At 38.4% G+C, this 21607-nt stretch overlaps 2 protein-coding genes across 3 annotated transcripts; both read right to left on the bottom strand.

Annotated features, from left to right (window-relative positions):
• Positions 1-1751: 1751 nt before the first annotated feature.
• Positions 1752-17579, bottom strand: tulp4b (TUB like protein 4b). Of its 2 annotated transcripts, none has more exons than XM_056256045.1 (16): positions 17493-17579; positions 16221-16529; positions 14434-14703; positions 13300-13428; positions 11920-12081; positions 11599-11779; positions 10539-10646; positions 9989-10155; positions 8946-9170; positions 8629-8863; positions 7538-7700; positions 7224-7365; positions 6531-6624; positions 6281-6424; positions 2708-6171; positions 1752-2511 (listed from the first exon to the last, which is right to left on the bottom strand). In XM_056256045.1, the coding sequence occupies exons 2-16, from the start codon at positions 16239-16241 to the stop codon at positions 2395-2397; spliced, it is 5622 nt and encodes a 1873-aa protein (XP_056112020.1). In that variant the 5' UTR covers positions 16242-16529; positions 17493-17579; the 3' UTR covers positions 1752-2394. The 2 variants fall into 2 exon arrangements, with proteins under 2 accessions (XP_056112020.1, XP_056112021.1); XM_056256046.1 differs by having other exon boundaries at positions 7556-7700.
• A 2137-nt stretch (positions 17580-19716) lies between these two features.
• myct1b (myc target 1b) lies at positions 19717-20644 on the bottom strand. The gene is made up of 2 exons (XM_056255810.1): positions 20507-20644; positions 19717-20318 (listed from the first exon to the last, which is right to left on the bottom strand). Exons 1-2 carry the CDS (start codon positions 20577-20579, stop codon positions 19801-19803), a joined length of 591 nt encoding a protein of 196 aa, XP_056111785.1. The 5' UTR covers positions 20580-20644; the 3' UTR covers positions 19717-19800.
• Positions 20645-21607: the final 963 nt, after the last annotated feature.

Here is a 21607-nt window from a genome sequence, read left to right as displayed (position 1 = left end):
TGTGTGTGTCACTCTTAGTCATAGTAATGGACCACTATAAATTTAACTTGAACACAAAACATTGTTTGTGTGTAAGCTTGTTTGTTACTGTCAGTCATAGTATTGGCCATAATAAATTGAAATTGAACACTTGTGTTGGTGTAAGCACGTTTGTTACTGTATTGGCCATAATAAAATTTGTGTGTGTGTGTGTGTAAGGAGTTAGGGTTAGGTTGTAACGTTTCATTGTTGTTACAACTAACCCAGAGTCATGTAGCCATGAACTAGCTCACCTTACAGCTAACAGGCAAAACATTAGCACTAACAACTTACATGAAAAATATCTACACAGACACACAATAAACATAATTTAAATTTGATGAGTACTATAAAGCAGAAATTCCCATAACAAAAATAAAACAAGTAAAAAAAAGTTACTTTCATACCTCAAAATTGTTTTTTCCACTCTAACATCTGCTGTTTTTGCCACAGGGCTCTACTTTATTACGTGTGGAATAAGGACTAAACTGAGCATGTGCGAAGTGAATCAGGGGATTTGTAACTAGTTCCTGATTGGACAGATTGGAAGTGTTACAACTGACCCGTGTTACAACACAACCATCCCCGGTCTCCCCCTAGTGCTCCCTAAACTGAACAAAATAAAATTGATTTGGTTGTCAGCTAATCAAAGTTGAAGCAGATGTAAATTATATATGCACAAGTCCAGCAACATGCATCATACTTCTTATTAAAAGTGTTAATACAAATATGTTCATAATGAGATAATTTCACAATATAAATAATCCACAGAATTTTCACCAAACTAGTTTGATTTTATTTAGACTTAAAGCCTACTCTGCACACACATTCTAATGCTTTTTCAAGACATCCTTGAATTACATTTTGTAAATGTACATTAGAATAATTTAGCAATAAAGCACAGTTAAAGCCTCACATTCCACATTATTTAAACTGAGCCTGAATCTCCCAGTACAAAGTGGCCAGAAATAACTGCAACTGCAAATCATCAAAGCATACAACATCAAGAATAATCAAGAAGTGCTTAAAACGTCAACCATATCAACACTACCCCACTCTGAACCACTGTTTGGCTTACAACAAAAAAATGTAATTAAAACTGATGAAATTACTGGAAAACATCAGAAACTAAGCAACAACAGAAAAAATTTGCTGTAGGAAATATTAAATATGATGCAGAATATTAAATATTAATACAGAAAAAATAAATATTAAACCAATTAGACTAAATACAATAAAAAGATGTCCCTTCACATAAACCAAACTAAACAATAGGGTTTGACTATTTCACTTAGAAACGCAAAAACTACATTTCGACTTTCAATTTAATTTAGATTCCATTCATTGCATAATATACAGTGTGTTAAATTTGATTTATATTTTGATATAAGACATTTTTGGCTAAATTAATGCATACTATATAGTTCGTGCTAAAGTGTCAAGAACAATATAAGTACATTTTTTAAGTATATCTAACTACAGCACTTTTCTGTCATGTCACTTACATGATAATGACAGTATAATATAATATATTTGAAACTAATTTTAAAAATGTTCAAACTTTGATTTCTGTTACTTACTGTTAACATTTAAAATCAAAGATTTGTTCAAAAAGGACATTACTGAGATTACTGCAAAAACACAGTGTGCAAATAATGCAATATAACTAATACATTTTGTGAAGAACAAAGTTAAATTGATATTTTGAAACCAAAAAAATGCATTCATTGGAAAATATGATTATAACTGGAATATATTCTCTGTTTTCACTTCATGGAAGTGAGTCATGGGATGAATATTCAAACAGTTTTTACTTGAGTTACTTGACACTGAGTTTGTGGTAAACAATAGTTAAAATCCATCACTTTACAAGGAGTATACATAGGAAATCAATTTGGCACAAATAAATCTCAGGAATAAACAAAAGGAGTTGGGGACATCAGGGATAAAAGAAAGAAAGCCCATAATCTAACATCCATCTTAGATTTTAGTAATTACCTTTACATTTAAATCACACCATATACTAATGAAATACATGAAAAAAATCAATAAAATTGAATTAATGAATTAAATAATATTCCATCAATACATAAATACTTAACATTTTTTTTCAAATGTGTACCACCTTTGGATTCAGGTGGAATCTTAAATCAGCTTGTACCTCTGATAGCAAAAAGGTACCTTAAAGCACTAAATCTATTTTCAGACCATCTGTGTATGTCTCATGTACGTTCTGCCTGAGAGTGACCAGATCTCTCGGCTACTAACCGGCACTGCACAGACATCATGGCAGCAGAGAATGTAACATTTCTCACAATCTGCAGTTAACAATAATCTCTTTTTCAGTCCCATGGACAAGATTGCTGGAGAGGTTTTCTATTTAAGTCTCTGAGTGACATTGGCCAAGGCCACAGCAAATGCCTGTACCGCTGAGAATGGATACTGAAAATCCAGGATGTATGCATTGCCATCGATTCTGCCAAACTGCATTACCTGTAACAGTGTAAAAGAAAAATGACGGGTTAAATGCAGGGTAGATGTTTGTTACTCAAAAGGTATTATGTATGGAGCTTGTTTTTTAAAGGTGTAGTGTGTAATTTTTTTACCCTTAGTGTCACGAAACAGAATAGCAAAAATACTGTTTTAAAACTGGTTTCCCATCCATAAATAAATAAATAAAGTTGCTTACCTGGCGTCCATCAAGCTCAATCTGAAAGTTTTTGGCTGACTCCTGTGTCACCCGTCCTCCAAAGTCAAGCTGGTAAACCTGGGTGGCTTCGTTCCACAATGGCTGCTTGTTGGCCATGACATAAACAAAGCCTTGACTGCCAAGACTACGATCCTCTCTCTCGTTAGCTTTGCGGCACTTGATTTCCTCAAGTTCATTTGCCATACGCTGATTGCGTTTGCTCTTCCATCCTTTCTTGCTGCTCTGGCTTTGGTTCATCAACTCGTCACCACTAATGAAGAGCTCAGGCTCACTCTCTGAGCTGTCTTGGAACTCATTTGAGGTCCTACTCAGTTTCTTGGCCTTGTTCAATGGCTCTTTCTGTCCTTTAGGCTTCTTCTTTTCCCTGCTGCCAAGTCTTGGGCTGGAGATCAGGGAATTGAAGTCAGAGAGAGTGCGACTTTCTTTTTTGGATTTCCCTTCAGAGACTCCGGACATATTGGCCTCTTCTGCCCTACTGTCAAGTCTCTTACGCCCCTTTTTGCTGAACCTCTCTGCTCCTTGTGGACTCTCATTGAGAGAGGACTGATCTTGAAAGCTATCCCCAGATTCTGCGACCACCTCAGAGGTGCTCTGATTGTTCAGGCGTTCAATGGGTGGCGGAGGGGGAGGGAGAGGAGGTGGAGGAGGAGGTGGTGGCGGAGGTGGAGGTTGTGGAGGCGGAGAGAGAACAGGCTTCTCCAGGGCCTGATGGGTCTTACTGGGCAGTGTGGCGGAATGGTCTGGCATGGGAGGGCAAGAGCTATATGTGCTCCAAGGATGCAAGCTCATTGGATGCAGCTGAAGGTTGTTGCAGGAGCTAGTCCCTGGGTACATGGGTGGCAGAGTGCAACAACCTAGATTGGTCAAATTAGCGGGATAACCTGGGGGTAGGACTAATGTTGGGTCTGGTTGGCTGAAAGTGGTAGATGTAACCATGTCATTGGGGCCACATGGTTGGGCAGGACTCTGCAAAGCCTGTAGTTGAGGTCCACCATGCCCTACCATTGTTGGGAAGGCGGATAGGGATAACTGATAGGCTGAAGGGAGGGTCATAGAATTGGGACTGGGGGAAGGCTTTGTTGAAAGGACAAAAGGAAGCCGGGTCATGTCTAAGTGCTGTGGTTGGCTAAGTATAAATGGTGGTGGCTTATGAGGTGGTCCTGGAGGTCCAGGCAATACATTTTGCTCTTGAGGTATCCAGAGTTGTTCTGCTGCAGGAGAGTCCCATTGGTAAGGGGGAGGTCGTTTGACTGTTAAATTGACATCCCCTAGTGTTAAATGACGTACTGATTTTTCAAGATGGCAATGCTGACTTAATGTCTCGTCTTCCGTAAAGGCAGAGTTCACATAGACAGTTCTGTCTCTACTGTGGTCAATGGGACTCAGGAGGTTATAGGAGGACTGGGAGGCTAATGGCGATGAACTTTTGGAGTGCACAATTATTGTGCTGTGTTGGGTCCCTTTGCCAGGTGGGAAGTCTTGCCTCACCACAGTTCCTCCAGCAATTCCACTGCTGTTGGTGCCACCACCGGTGACACTTACACTAGTGCTGCTGCTATTACTGCTACACTGAGTGCACGTATACAAAGCCGTGGGTATCCTTGGCTGATAGGAGAGCGTAAGGGAACCGTTCATTTTGGATTTTGTTGGTAGAGTCCTCACTGTGTCCACCATTTGAGAAACCTTCAGGGTCAGTTCCCTTCGATCTCTACGCAAAGTGGCATGAATCAAACTGCTGTCAATCCTCTGTGTAGGACTTCTGATTGTGTTCATCTGGTTGGATGTGTCTGGATATGGTGGTGGGTCTCCGCTTGGTATAGAATATCTAGGCACGGAGAGCCGGCTCAGAGTTGCTGAGCTGTACGGCAACTGGACTTTCTTGTTCTCAGACGAAGTTACTTTCAATGTGGCGGAACTGCCCATTCCTTGAATCCCATAGGAATTTTGGTTCCTTAACAGGCGTCTCCTAGGGCGACACACCTCTTCGACATTTCCGCTGCTGTCAAACGTGGTAATTCTTTCATAGCCTAATGGAGTTGGATACTGAAGCCCAAGTGGATGAAGAGAGAATTCGTCCTTAGTTAAACATTGATCTGTTGTCAGCGTAGTGCCATTCTCATTGCTAACAAGAAGACCTGGAGGCGCTGTAGTGGGTGTGGGGGCTGCAGTAGATACCACTGTACCTGGGTAAGGTGGTGGAGGGTTTATCTTGCGCATCTGGATCTCAAGAGTGTCAGTTTCAATGAATGACTGTGGTCGTGAGGGAACCTTCAGAGGAAGCACTTGTTCTGCTCTATCTGGTGGATGGTCTGGATGAGGAATTGGCGGCATCAGCTGTAACTGATGGAGGGGCAGAGTAGCATACCCTGAAGGTGGAGGCTGGATGGTCATTTGCATTTTGAGTTGCTGTTGCATTTGCTGATGCTGTCTTTGCATTTGTTGATGCTGCAGCTGTATTTGTTGATGTTGCTGTTGAAGCTGTTGCTGCTGCTGCCTCATCTCCAGAATTTGCTGTCGAATTTGCTGCTGCTGTTGTTGCATCTGTTGTTGCTGCTGCTGCATTTGCTCATGCTGCAGCTGCAACTGGTGCTGCTGCTGTTGGAATTGTTGTTGATGCTGTTGATGAATTTGTTGTTGATGCTGTTGATGAATTTGTTGTTGATGCTGCTGCACTTGCTGCTGAATGTGTTGCTGCTGCTGCTGCAGTTGCTGTTGTTGCATTTGCTGCTGATGCAATTGCTGCTGATGTTGTTGCAACTGCTGTTGATGCTGCTGTTGTAGTTGTTGATGCTGCTGTTGCAGCTGTTGTTGCAGCTGTTGTTGATGCTGCTGTTGCAGATGTTGCTGATGCTGCTGTTGCAGCTGTTGCTGATGCTGCTGTTGAAGTTGTTGTTGTTGGTGCTGCTGTGTTTGCAAGTGCTGCTGATTCTGCATGTGTTGCTGCTGCAGCGACTGTTGATGCAGCTGTTGTGACTGATGTTGCAATTTCAGATGATGCTGCTGTGGTTGTAATTGCTGTTGATGCTTTGATTGTTGATGGTCTTGTTGTTGCTGACGTTGTTGGTGGGGTTGTTGTGGTAGATGATTTGGAGGAGGAGGAAGAGTTCCACTCAGGATATTACTCATTTCCAGTCCGCTGAATATCACCTGTCCAGGGTTAGAGTACCTGGTCGGCACAGTGTACTGTGCGGTAACGGTGTCCTGACTGTGCTCTGACACAGTTGCATTAGCTGCTGCTGCTGTTGCTGCTGCGGCTGCCGCTGCTGCAGTAGCTGTGGGATTGGTGAGGACATCAAGCTGAATATTCTGATTGGCTAGGAGAGATTGGACAAGGCCTATACTCTGTGTAGGTGACATGGCTTGCGCAGGGCTGTGAATTGGAGCAATGGGAATATTAACTGTGCAAGGAGGATTTTCGGCTGACACTCCAGAAGGTCCCATCACTAGAAATAAGCGAGAACATCTTGCGATAAATTTCTCAATTTTATCTAAAACTTGTCTTAGTCAAGCTATACGGAGACAAAATTTACACAACGTTCCACTGATTCTTACCAGGTAAATCATCTTCATCTTCACTGAACACATTGGGATTGAAGACAGGGAGACTCATGAAGTCCAAGGAAATTTTACGCACCTCAGGCAAATAGATGGTCATCTGACGAGGTTGCAGGTGCAGCAAACTAGTTTTATAAATAACTGTGACATTATGCATCATTAGTCAAACATATTTAAAAAAAACATTAGGATTATTCTTTAAAATGATTATGTGAAAGTGTTGATTTGTATACAAAACCTGACATACCTGCTCCTAAGTTAGCTGGCAAAAAGGAAGCTAGGCCCACAATCTTAAACTTTGTTCCCCAGATGTTAGAGGTGACCTGAGCTAAGTAATTATGCTACAAAGCAAATTGAGTGATAGTTATAGAAAATATTCAAGGTCAAAGTCGGTTTACTGTAATTTCTTTTCAGCAAAGCAGGAGATTAAATAAAATAAGCTGTCTACTGAGGTCATGGTGCAGAATATGTTACAAATGCATAGCAGTGTCCAGTAGACACAAGCAAGAAATACAAAAACTTTTCCTATCAATAGCTAGGTTTCCATCCAAAGGTTTTGTTTGTGAAAAAAGTTTTAGCGCATCAAAACGTTTACCAATATAGCTGATGCCAGTTGTTGATAATTTAATAAAACAATTTTATTGTAATATAATTCTATCTCAAACAAATTAGGAAAATAAAGTGGTTTGAATCCAAAAAGCTCTAAACAAATTTTAGAATAACTAAGACATCAGTTAAAGTCTTTGTCGCCATCTCTGTTCGAAATCTGCAATTGCAGTTATTCGTGGAATTATCAACTTTACGTGTGTTGTGCCTCGGCACCGCAAAAATTAGCTGAACTCCGAACTCTGAAACCAGTTTGGAAACTTTGCTAATTCTAGGCAAGTAGATTAATATAAAATAATTGCCAAAATGAACTTCTTAATAAGATGTTAAGTACCTCACTAAAGCCATCAACTGAAAAATCCCTTCGAGAAAGACTTGGAGATCGTACTGGAGGCTTCTTTGGTAATCTAGGAGACCTAGACATTTCTTGAGATGTTTGGGCAAGTTTGGGACACTTTCTTGATTCCATATTAATTCTAGACATAAAAACAAATATGAAAGAAAGAAAATTAATTTATTTATTATCAAATCAAAAGTTGTTGATTTGTTTAGTAAATATTTGACAAAAATGTGCTGTATTGTGTTTTGTAATGTTGTGATGGAACAAATATTCCTATAATATTGTGTGAATTTTATATTCAACAGTACCTTATATGTTTCGAGTACCTAGGAAGCTTAGGAGACCTGTTTCCTCTGGAAAGTTTTGGCGACTTTCGTCCAACCCACTCATCACTCAACTCAATATCGCTTGAATCTGAGCAGTTACAGCTGTCAGTCATATAGGAGATCATGCCATTTACACAGACCTCATCTGAAAGACAAAGATGTATGAAATCAGCTATCAAGATATTAAAACAAAGATGCTGTGTCCCAATTCGCCTACTTCTACTATGCCCTAAAATTATGTATGTTTTTATGAAGAAAAAGTACATTTGTGTGTGTAGCAGAAGAGTAGACAAACTTTGGGACATACTACTTCATCATAACTGTGTCTTTAACGGATCGCTTTGCCGTTTGCATCCTGTCAGCGTTTAAACTGCCCTGTCAATCATCCTGTCACAGTTAAAATTTAATATTTAATTTCCTATTGTTTCGGAGAGAAATGAAGTAGCAAGTTGATCTGCCAGTCGTTGGTCTTTCATGTGGAGAACTCTCCTCGTGTGTTTGCATAATGATGTATTTAAAAGTTACTAAATTACCAAATGTATCTTTATAAACGTTCACAATACCTTTGCAGATGTAACATTATGTGGATATAACATTGAATAAATATATTTTCATAAGGTTAGATACGGATTAATCACTCAAACCCTTTATCTAAACCTCTCTACTTAAACGCCGGACTCGTAGTTGTAGTTTTTAACACTTTTTATTTGTGTTTGCAGTTCTAATTTAATTCTAGTCCAGCGCTCAATGGTTTGTGAGCAATATTAGCAGTTAGAGCAAGCACGGATCTGCACTTAGACCATCCGGGTATCTGGAATACTCATTTCAACATACTACGATTTGGGACACACTAATTCTAATTTCGAATACTATTAAGGACGGATAGTATGCGAATTGGGACGCAGTAAGAGTTTCAGGCAGAGGGTGAAAAGAGATGCCGCAGAAATGTACAGTATGAGAAAAATAATGTATTTTTTTTACTTTAAATCATGAAAATGTATTCTAGCAGACCCCAAAAATAAAATTAATATGAGCACTTTAAAGAGTCATGATCAGCAATAGTACATAAATACCTGCTTTACCATCCATTTTTGGGTCCATAATGACAAACTCTGGTCGCAGTTTACTAATGCGACGGCCCTTGAGAATAGGCACCAGACCTCCCAGGTGTTCCAGATAGAGGGTGTAACAGGGGCCTCCTGCCTCTGGGTTCTCCTCTGCACGTTTCATAGTGCAGTGCAGCCGTTCATTCCCTGCTGTGGGATAGCTCACAAAATCTCTAATGTTGTTCGGATCAGGGATTGGGGGCTTGTGATATGAAAAAGATTATGCATTAATGCATATATTAGCATACATCAAACTCTGAACACTTCACTTGCTGCTTCGGTACCTTGATCGTCGGAATGAATGCAGTGGTAACGTAGGAACAGAGGAGTGAAGGCATGTTGAGTTTTCCCACATCTCTCTCCTCTTTAAGAGCGCTGGCAATGCCCTGCTGACAGAGAAGCTGCAGGCTGGCCACACGGTGCTCCACACGCACTACATACAGGGCTGGTCCACAGGCCAGAAACAGCCGCGAGTCTCTGTGACCCCAGCAAATAGTGGTGATGGGCCTCTAAAACCAAAAGATATTTAGATTATATATAGTTTATGTATAGTTTATGCAAACATCAATATGTGATTAAAAATAAATTTGATATTGTGTTGTATATACTTGAAGCAAAAGCAGCCGATAACCAGTTTTCTATACAGTGCCCATACTGTTTATGCATACAAATTTACACATAAAAAAAGGTTTATACAAATAGTAAATATGCATGTTTAAATAAAATACTTAATTTTAAAAATATAATTTATTCCTGTGATGGTAAAGCTGAATTTTCAGCATCATTATTACTCTAGTCTTCAGTGTCACACGAACCTTCAGAAATCATTCTGCTCAATAAAACATTTTGTTTTATATCAATGTTGAAAACAGTTTTGCTGCTTAATATGTTTGTGGAAACCTTGATGAACTACCTTCAAAAGTTTGGGGTAAACAAGACTGACATTAAAGACATTTATAATATAACAAAATATTTTAATAATATATAATTAATATACTATTTATAAATATTATAAATAATAATTTAATACCAATAATAACTGATAATAAATGAGCAGCAAATCAGCCTATTATAATGATTTCTGAAGAATCATGTGACACTGAAGACGGGAGTAATGATGCTGAAAATTCAGCTTTGCCATCACGGGAATAAAATAGAAATAGAAATATTTCACAATATTATTGTTTTTACTGTATATTTGATCAAATAAATACAGCCTTTGTGAGCATAAGAGACCTCTTTAAAAAACAGTTTTTAAAAAATCTTGTGTGTATTATATGTTCAGATTGATAAATGATGATTGGTCTGATGACTGGTCACAGCTCACTTGGGCTGGAGTTTCTAAGGTGTATATATGTTCCCCTTGGACATTGTAAAACTTGACAAGGGCGTTCCTCATTAAGGAGGCACAGGCTGAGTCAGCGGGTAGACCGTGTCTCTCCATCCCGGCCACTGCCAGCAGGTCACCCTGAGAGCACCACTGTACCTCCACATCTGAAAAACAAAAGTCTGTCCAGTCAGATAACAGCTCTGTCATAATGAATCAACATTTATGATGTGTCATTAAATGGTTGAAAGGACCATTTTGGGTTATTATTTTGACTGAATTACACTTAAGGAGTAAACAGAAGTTCCTTAACCAAAATGAACATTTACACATTTTTATTATTGCAAACATTTAATATATGTCCAGTCTGCTGCTAAACCTCCATTATAGGTGAATTTACTGTAAATGTTAATAGACAATATTGTCTAGGTAATCAACAGCATGCCATAGATGTTGAAAATAACTTTAATATGCTGTTAATAATAATTCAGTGGAAGTAATAAAACACGTACTTAGCAATTCATTTATTGCAAGAACAGCAGGGTTTTACCTTTCAGTCCTGAGCGTATGATGTTAGGTGAAAGGTCATCATAGTTGTTCATTAGACTAATGTCTCCCGATATGAAGCTGACCGTGAGCAGTGGTTTGAGATTTTGCACTTGAAAGGAAACAGAGTTTTACAGTTAACATCAAAAAAGTCAAATACACATTACTGCCTTGCAATCATCCTTAAAAATTTATAAAATGTTCTATACCTTTAAAAGGTTTGAAGTAGTTTGTGGCCATTTAGAAAACAGTCTATGTACTGGTGCTTGGAAAAAACCCAGGAAGGCCCTTACTTTCTTTCATTAATGGATGATGTATGCAATACACATGTCTTCAAAACCTATAATGTAATCTCAAAGAGTTTGAAATCTCCAAGAAACTCAAAAACCCTATACAGTGAAAAAAAATGTTTGATACCATATAATAAGCTTTAACATCTTAGAACCATGGAAGAAGCTTTCTTTAAAGGGTTTTTCGTTCCAAACCCGTAAAACCTTCGTTCATCATCAGAACACAAATTAAGATATTTTTTATGAAATCTGAGAGATTTCTGATCCCTCTGTAGACAGCAACATCATTGCAACTTTCAAGGCCAAGAAAGGTAGTAAAGACATCGTTAAAATAGTCCATGTGACTAAGTGGTTCAAATGTAATGTTATGAAGCGACGGGAGTGAGGCGGCATTCTGGCGTAGAGTTGTTTACACTACGCGAATAGCGTAGGAGATCTGACACAGAAGAGAAGAAATTGTTGAATAAAGTTGTTATTTTTGTTTTGTTTTTGCGCACAAAAATAATTCTCGTCGCTTCATAACATTACATTTGAACCACTGTAGCCACATGGGCAATTTTAACGATGTCTTTACAACCTTTCTGGGCTTTGAAAGTTGCAATGACGCTGCTGTCAATAGAGGGATCAGAAAGCTCTCAGATTTCATCAAAAATATCTTAATTTGTGTTGCGAAGATGAACGAAGGTCTTCGGGGTTTGGAACAACATGAAGGTGAGTAAATAATAACAGAATATTCATTTTTGAGTGAACTATCCTTTTAAGAGGATAATGTACCTTGAGCTGGAGTAGAGTCATCTGAGTCTGTATCACTCTCAGTGCTGTCCTCCACCAGGAAGTTCGGGCAGTTCCAGGACATGCTGACTATGCCATCTGACTCGTGCAGCAGAACATGGGCAAGCATACGGCCGTGGCAGTCCATCACTATGACTTGCCCGTCTGCTGTTCCGAAAAGCACCTAGGGAGAATAAACGAATGCAAACACCAAATTAGGGAAATCGGGCATCAGTCCAAGGGAATCTGTCCAAGTCATGTGTTGACAACAAATGTCTTTCAGACCGTTTCCTTCAATTTGATGATGCCAATCCAAAAAGTTACCTGCTGGTCATCAGGGGTCCAGATTCCACAGGTGATCTGGCTCTCCAAATTGATCTCAGATGACCAGTGTCTCTGACCACTGACTGATCCCACCAGGACAAAACCATCCCTGTAGGCGATTAAGGCCTGTGTACCATCATGTGACCAGGTGAAGTCACTCACCTAGACAACAAACCACTAGTTCATTAAGCAGTTCATGTTAGAATAATAGCTGGGTTTTTTTTCCTATTGCAAAATATGTAGCATTTGAAATTAGCAGGAATTTCATTAAAAGACACAAAATATAATATAATATAATATAATATAATATAATATAATATAATATAATATAATATAATATAATATAATATAATATAATATAATATAATATAATATAATATAATATAATATAATAAACATAATGGGCCCTATCATACACTTGGTGCAATGCGGCGCCAGGCGCGGTGGCGCAAGTGATTTTTGCTAGTTTCAGCCCGACGCAGTTATCATTTTCCCTGCCTGCGCCAACGTTGTTTAAATAGCAAATGCATTTGCGCCCATTTGTGCGCCCATGGGCGTGCTGGTCTGAAAACCAGGTGTGTTCAGGCACATTGTTGGTGCCTTGCTATTTTGAGGCAACTGCACCATTGACCAACAAAAACCTGGTCAAAAGTCAATGGTGCAATATTTTTTTTGTTATTTAAAGAGTGCGTTAGTTATGTGCGCCTATAGGCGGGTCCATAACGCGAGTACACTTTGTCCCGTAGCATGCTTTAACCTTGCGCACGAGCAGATCCGTTTCCTCGCTACAGAAGCGTTCCGTTTTTCCGCTTGCAAATTGCGCCAAGTAAATAGTTAATCCGCCATGGCACGAGCGCAACTGGCTTTTAAAACGAATGGGAGATGAGACTCTGATTGGTTTATTGCACGTTATGCCCAAAACACACCCATTACCCATTAAGAGAATAGGGACAACCCTTTTAGACCATTTTCCCGTTGTTAAACCAGCAAAAGTGGTTTCGGACACGCTCTAAGTCTAAGTGGACTTGCGCCATGCGCTTTAGACCATACAATTAGATTGTTAAAATAGGGCCCAACTTATATTTATACATTTACTAAATAACTAGTTTTTTTTGTCGATTTTTCTGTTTTTCTAACAATGAGTAATTATGGACATCTGCACATGAGAAAATGGCATGGGAAAAAAGGAAAATAATAGCAATTAATTGAATTATTATACCATACTTTATTTACATCGTCTTACTTAGTTGGCCTTTTTGTGTGGGTATAATGATGTATTTTTAATCAAAACATATTAGTAAGTTAATCAATCTTGACGTATCATAAAAAACACATTTGCAACCTGCACACAGATGAAAAATAAGCAGTAAATACACATACCTGAGCACCTCTGTCATTCACCAGCTCTACAGACCATCTTCCTTCATACTGGATCCACACAAATATCCCTCCCTCCATGTCACACGTTGCAAGCTTCTGAAACGGTTCATTCCACCTAACAAGGACAACCTGTACAAGAACAGCACCATGGGAATGAAATTCTAGGAGAAAGAGTGCATGATACTCGTGCATAGGATGGAAAATTCAAAACTAGCCTTTTTTGATTTATAAAAATAATTCTTTCTGAATAACCGTGAATGGTAGGTAAGGAGATAATGAGATAAATTAAGTAGTATTCGGATGGTCAAGTGAGCTCAGTTTACATAGAATAAAAAATCTTTTTCTAGTCCACTGGTTTTATGGATCTAATATGAGTGTACATCATTTTAATCAGATTTATTAAAACATACACTGTAAATTATCGTAATTTTGAAGGTAAAAGACTAAAAAAATGCTACCTTTTAATTGGTTAACGTTACCTTACTCTATGTGTTGAAAAGCTACAATACATCTAACAGGACTTTTTAATAAACCACTGTAAAGTGTACAGTTTTTGGAAGTGAAAAAGAACAAGTCGTCTTATAATTTACAGTAAAAAAAGAAACATAAATTGGCATTCAAGTGGCAGCACACATTGATGTTTTTTCGTGTTATAAGTTTTCTTCTTAGTTTTTTACATCTCATGTTGTTAAATTAATATTTATTGCATCATTTTAGTGTTAACATGATAGTGTTTTGTATTTGTGTGCATGACACAGTGTGCACTTTCTATACATTAGTATTTACCTCAGCTTGTGGAAAAGCTACTTGTGATGAACTTTGACTCATCATGTGGCTTTTAAGGTGGTTGTCAAGGGTAAAAACAGATTTTTAGTAATTTGATATATTAACATTATTTCAGTTAATGAAATATAAATTTATGGTAAACATTTTTTTTTAAATTTAAAATAAGGTAAAGTTCTGGCAATCACAGTTGCCGCTTTTTTCCCCAGTAATTTTTTTTCCTTTATTTGCTTAGGTTTAAAGTGTAAAACATTACTTATTACACCTTTAAAGCTCACAATTCAAACATTTAAACCAAAAAAAAAGCAGTTGTTGATAAAACAAAAATCTGAAGGAGAGAGGAGCACCCACCTCACTGTTATGACCCCGTAAATTGAAGTTGATTCTTTGTGGGGTATTTCTGTCCCTTCTACAGTGACTAGACGTGAACGTGACGCCCACAACACCCCTGGCGTTCCCAGTGGCCAGCCAGCCCTCCTCATAGTAGCGTCTCCTGCACACCGGCTTCTCCTTCTCACTCTTGGGAACTCGCCCTTTCCATGAGAGGCAGAGGATGTTGGAGTCACTGCAGAGGACCGGACCATGTTCCACCGCAGCCAACATCCCTACAGACTGACCAGGCTAGAGGTGTAGAGGGAGAGGCAGTTAATATTTAAATCATTTTAAACACTTGTATAATCGGCAATGTCATTTTTAATGGTCACTAATACTAAACTACATAAAAAAATGATTAAATCCAGTAGAACAACGTCTCCAAGACGCCTGTAGAAACCTTCCTGCAAAGCTACTTGTAAAACTTTGTGCAAGTGTACCTGGACGAAATCTGTTTTAAACGCAAAGGGTGGTCACACACCAAATATTGGTTTGATTATAATAAAATCTATTTATGATATTGAAAGCATCCAAAAAAAGCATTTTTACACAAGTGTCTAAAACCTTCCACAATAATGTAGCTTTGAAGGCAGGTTTCTTCAAGCGTCTTGGAGACGTTGTCGCAGTTCTTCTGGATTTAGTCTGTCTCAAGTTTTTTCATGTAATCACAGACAGACTCTGTGATGGTGAGATCAGATCATACCGGCTGCTGTCAGACTCCTTTGTGCATACAGAAATCTCACTGGATTATTACAATGAATTAATGTTTGGAAATGTAAACTGATATTTCCTGACACACAGCAAAAGATGGCTTAAAACCATTGAAATATAACGTGCCTAAGACTAAGACTTTTGCAGAGTTATATATATATTTATATTTCTGTCAGGACCACTATCGTCAAATACGATTGACAATTAGTTCTGGGAGAGAACTCCTTGCGCATCCATGCAGCCTAGCATGGATAAGAGCAGGGAGAGCAGCAATAACCCCCCTTAGGGTAAACAGAACAGAATCAACATGAATGTATTGCAGATATCATTAAATCAAGATTTTAACGTACAACATAAATCGAGAATTTAATCTGATTCAAGGGGAATCAGAATGCCAAATCCTGACTGACGAGAGGAGGAGCTGGGGATGGAGGAGGGTTATTAGCTCCTGAGAAACGCCATAGCTGCTGATAATACTGAAGGAGCTTATACATGTGTATACAGTGATAGGCGTGGATCAGCTGAGAGTCAGCTGATGCGAGCTTGACTAACGTGACCTGCCAGAACTGACGCTACACAGGTTGAGGTTAAATAGGGGAAATGCTGTAACTGGTCAACATTGTAAATAGGTCTTTAGGTTTTTGCAGTTCACTCAACATGCAAAGAGAAATGTAAGACATTAATAGGTCGATTTGAAAATGATCAGCCATTTTGAAAAAAAATTCAATTCACATTAGTGACATTAGTGATACTATCACACACTTTACCTTTAAATAACCCCGTGGTGGGACAAATACATTTTTAAAGGTACAAACATTCCTTGTAATTTCTCAATTAATACAATAAAACTGCCTAAACACATGCATAATAAGCATATAGAAATAGAAAAATGTTGTTTATAATAGTTTCAGGTGGAATGTGCCTTGATAATGTAACAACTGACTACTAAAGTCTAAAATAAACAACAACTGTATTAAAGAACATTATACTTTTCAATGCAGTAGAAAATATTATCATGGAATGCATGAAAATCTTATTTTTCTGGAAGTACTCACCTCTTCATAGTCCCTGGACATTATTAGTCCGAATTCCGTCTTTGAAGGAGTGCTCCATTTTGCTTGCTTATTCAAAAAAAAAAAATGTGCAGTACAACCTGAGAATGCTTAACTGCAGATGTGTCTTAAGAAAGAGTGTGACTGAAATCAGGCCATTATAGTCTGTGACTAATGCACATCATGAGGAATCCAATTCATTCTATTTCTGTTCAATAAAGGGATGTCAATTTGATCTAAATCAAGTCAAGGCCTATTGCAGTTTATCTTCATTATACAAAACCAGTTTCAGCCTTTGGTATTCCAGGATTTCTATGCAAAGAGAAAGCACACACACACACACACACACACACACACACACACACACACACACACACACACACACACACACACACACACACACACACACACACACACACACACACACACACACACACACACACACACACACACACACACACACACACACACACACACACACACACACACACACACAAATGTATTGAGAAAGAATAAAGCATATGACACTAACACTGAAACAGATTATTGCAGATTGAGCCACCTATGAGACAAGCGCTGCATGCAGAATCATTTAAAGACATTTCATTTCTCTGTCTGCACCCACACTTGAGTTGACATTGGTCCCTCGTCACGGGATGTTTAAAGCCCCTGCAATTCAGGTTTATACTAAGAATAACGCAACAGAAATTATGCATTGAAACATCAGCACAAAAAAGCGAGCAAACGGGCAAAAAACACAGAAAAATCATGCACAACTAAGGATGAGGCAGCTCGCAGGCGTCATGGCAACAGGGATGTGATGATGGCTGAATTTTAATGACACCCAGCCTAAGACTTCATAACTGCATTTATTCTCATTTCAAATATAAATATTCATTTATAGAATGCGTTTCTCCCAGGCTGATAAAGATATATGAGATTTCGTTTACAACATAATCTCAATGTTAATTGCTATAGAATCAATATAAAAATAACCATTTAGGGCTTCCAGATCATAACTGGCCCAGTTTCACACATCTGATTAAATAAGAATTGTGTGGCAGGTAATTAAGCTGGATGCAGTTTAAAATAAATCCATCAACTATGGTTGCCACCTACACTCGTGATATAATTACACAACGATCAAGGATACAACATTGACTATATTTGTGACATTCCAAATAAATCAAATGAGACCAATGTGAACCAAAAAGAAAACAATTCATTCGAGTAATAAAATAAGAATTCTGCATTCATTTCTACCAGCAAACTCACCTCTACCAACTCGCTCTCAATGCGTCTAAATGGTTGCCAGATGCTCATGCTGGATTCTACCCCAAAGCACATTAAAGTCATGCAGTGAGACGCAGTTCATTGGCGCAAAAGCATCCTTGAATGAGGGACTTTTCGGCGTGCGAAGGCAACCCGCGCTCTGACGGAATGGTGCTTTGATCACATGACTGCCAACCCCATCCAGATAGTAGCGAACAAATGGGTCTGATATAAATCACCAATCTTCATTCTTATTTTGTCATACGTATTAAGATTCAGGAATTTGCGAATAATAATTAGCTTCACTGAGAAAATAAAGCACGAATTTCAAAGACTGTTCAATTAAAGCTAAAAACGATTCAAAACGCTGTCTTTCCTTTCAGCGCCCAAAAGTGATTATGCAATCTCTTTTCAAGTTATTTGACTGTTTTCTCATGCATTTTCTATAAAACCAATTTGAAAAACCTCTTTAATAAAGTTGCTATGGATAGGCCTACTGTTCACCACGGTTTGTTCAGTTTTTGTTCGTTTTATGCCAAAAGGTGGCAACAGACAAGTCATAAAGGAGTCATTGAATCAATCACTCAAACGACTCGTTAAAACACCGACCCTTTTCACAACCAAAACACGCGTTTTACCCACAAAATAGCTATTGAATGGAACTCCATCAATAGGCTATTCCTCCAATTCTGGACATGACTTTCATCAAGACGTTGTGTAAAAACACAACAACTGCCTAAATGAGATAATGTTCAGTTGGTTCACGAATGAAATGTAGGCCTACAGGCTCAAAACGTCAAAACACAGATTCGTTGAAAGGGTCGTATCGGTTTAGTAGTCCAACCAAGGAAATTCTCCTTCACTGCCCGGCGTGCCCGCAATCGAAGGCTATTGACTCCTAATACAGTCAGTCTTAAAGGCCCAAAAGCAGTAGGCGACTTCAGTCAGTGAAGGGAAAATATTGTTCACTTAAAAGATTCGTTCAAAACACCAAGCGTTGAACCAAACTAACCAGCTCATACTACGAGACAAGTGTTACAAATACAAGACTGTGTACTTAAAGGTTCTATTTTTTTGCAATAACATGCATAAGTCCCTACAACCTGACAGATGACAATGAAAATATAGGTGTTCAGACGTCTTTTACAGACTTTGTAAGCAAATGGTACAGACTATTTACCTCAGAGCTCATAATAAGTTTGTCCTGAAAGTTTATTTGTTATAGCCAAACAATCTTGAAACCTCTTCTTCTGAAACCTATCTGTTGTGCATGTACTGATTCTGTTTTCTATTAGTGAAAAGTAATTTCACTAGCACTTATTTCCTTTACTCAGGCAGTCTGCAACAAGGCTCAGGACTCAGGAGAGACACTTCTTTAGTCTCAGGAAAGACAGAACAATACCATATTGAAGAGATTCCCAGGAGGCGCTCTGCTGTTTCTGCTGTTAGTGGTTTACTTTATTAGACAAAAATAAGCATACAATGTTACTTCACTTTTGTATGTAGATGTGTTTTGGAGTAGGCCTACTATGTACTTACTATGGTATATGAATACGGGAATCATTCAGTAGTCTATGTCAAAGTACACAGTTTTTGACAGCTATGTTTTACATTGACCAAGACTGTTGAATACTGGGTGACACTCACTGCTATTGACGCAATGGTCACATACAATATTCACAAACACCCCAAACCAACATTGGCTAGAGAATGTAAAGCTTCAGACGCACTAAAGCACTGTTATGTTTAATTGCCATATCCTAAAAACAATTCAATTCAACATTTTACACCACTGCATGAAAGGGTTACACTTTACAGTAAGGTTACTTTCTCTAACATTAAAGTCACCATGAAATCAAAATGGACAGTTTGTTTTTAATCGAAAATTGCATTATTTATTATACGTGATATAGCCTACATCATTATTTTAAAATTCATGTTCCCTTGTAATCTCGAATCAAAATAACTTCCCTTCCTTCTTGCAGAGAAATCTCTTCTCTTCTCTGATGATGCGTTTACTGGCCTGAGGGTGGGACAACCTGTCACTCACATGAGATCGACCAATAGCAAACCACATCCATCCAATCAATTACCCATGACAAAATGAAGCCCCGCCCTACATTGCTTCTGAGAATGCATTAACTAACATTAACTAATGGGACCTTATCGTAAAGTGTTTCTGTTCTCATGAAGATAATAAGTCAAATGAGTGTCACTATAGTATAAATCAGATCTCTTCTCAAATCAGAGCAAGCCTTGAGTTCATGTTTTGGGATTTATGTACAATCCTTAGTCTTTTGTCACAGTGCAGTCAGGGACGGGTCTCTTGAAAGATGTGAATGACGCTGTCATATGCAGGTGGTGGAGTCTGTCTGGGTAGAAATCCTCTTAGACTGCCTTTCCCCAGCCAGAAAGACTCTGCTGGTTCTGTACTAAATGGATCTGTGATGTTAGGAATCAATGCAGCTTGGTTATCATCCTCTGTTTCATCACTAGTCTTGTTAGTCTTTTTTGGTGGTGGCCGAAAAGTGGAGTTCAGAAAGCTGGGGCTTCTGCCCAACAGCTCATTGGGGTCTACGGAGGTCTGCCTGTGGAGGTTTAAAGTCGTTCTTCCCGCATATTCACTGTTCTTGTCAAAACCGTGACTCTTGTAGTGTCTGAGGTGGCAGCGTTGATTACGTGAGCCTTTAGATTCTGATGACTGGTCTTGACGTCTGCTGATCCTGACCGAAGCTCTCCGTCTTGACATCCATGTAAGGAGGAGGAAAATCAAGATCCCGATGAGCAGACCCATCAGTATTGACAAGCAGAACGCCAGGATGAGCTCCTCTGGATGGAAAGGTTATTGAATTTTGAGTATGTTATATCAAAAATCAGTTTGAACAGGTGAAGGGTCTGCAATAGACTATTTTCATGTTGAAAATATTTCATATTGACAGTTTAAATTGATATACAAATATGAGCCAGCTTAAGCAAGGCTACAATGATAGTAAAACAAAATGCACAGCAATTCTTACCAAAATCAATAGGTTTCAGTATTTCCCAAATCACATTAGTTTCATTTGAAGCCATAATAGTTAGCAGAAGCATGTCAACATGCAGCCAAACTGAATCCAAGCCCACAAGGACTGTTCACTGTATTTCTCAGGGAATAAAAGGGAAGTTTGCATAAAGGGAAACATTGTCGTCATTCTTCCTGCCTCTTTACTTGTAAAATTAGCAAGTGCTCGGCTTATCTGTTCAGGACAGAAATCCAGGGGAACAGAGCTGTTTCCTCTTGCATCATTTCCTTCGTTTCAGTGGATACAATACAATGGCTTCTTCACCCCATTATATTATAATTGACCAACTTACACCTTTTTGTAGACCTTTCAGCACTTTAAATTTCCTACTTTTGCAGTACAGTTTTGAGATTGAGTGAGGATAAAAGAAAAAAAAACACTTAAGTAAAAACAAAAAACAAAAACTGAACAATGCATCTTTCGAGATAGTTTTGATTTGACACAGTTCCCATAGGAAAATGAAAACGCCCATGCAGGTGATAAGGTCTCAGTTGTCAGAGGGGATTTCCTTACAGCCTTAGTATCTGTGCCTTTTGGCCTAACACTGTATGTTTCATGATCATAGAACCAAATAATAATACTCTTAAAAATACCCACCTAAAAGTAGTAACTATATAATTTTTGCTATTAAGGTGTCTAAAAATGCATGTCCTCTCGGAAGAAAAAGGAAGATGATATGAATTCAACTGAATTCCCAGTCTCTGTTACCTCCGGGTGTACTGGCTTTTACAAATACTGCAGTGAAGGAAACTTTTTAGAAAACTATAGCAGGACAGCCTTGCTCTGAGTTTATTGCAAAAACAGGAATGGCCAGCAGATGTCATTATTGAACCACGTTGTTCTTGATGGAAAGACCGGTGTGGTAATCTATCTATCTATCTATCTATCTATCTATCTATCTATCTATCTATCTATCTATCTATCTATCTATCTATCTATCTATCTATCTATCTATCTATCTATCTATCTATCTATCTATCTATCTATCTATCTATCTATCTATCTATCTATCTGCCTGTTGCCTGCCTATCTATCTATCTATCTATCTATCTATCT

This window comes from Rhinichthys klamathensis, unplaced genomic scaffold (genome assembly GCF_029890125.1).
Source record: "Rhinichthys klamathensis goyatoka isolate OS25496 unplaced genomic scaffold, OSU_Roscu_1.1 h1tg000123l_1, whole genome shotgun sequence".
Classification (NCBI taxonomy): Eukaryota; Metazoa; Chordata; class Actinopteri; order Cypriniformes; family Leuciscidae; genus Rhinichthys; species Rhinichthys klamathensis.
Note: the sequence above shows the minus strand (reverse complement) of the source record. Positions and strands in the feature narration are given on the sequence as shown.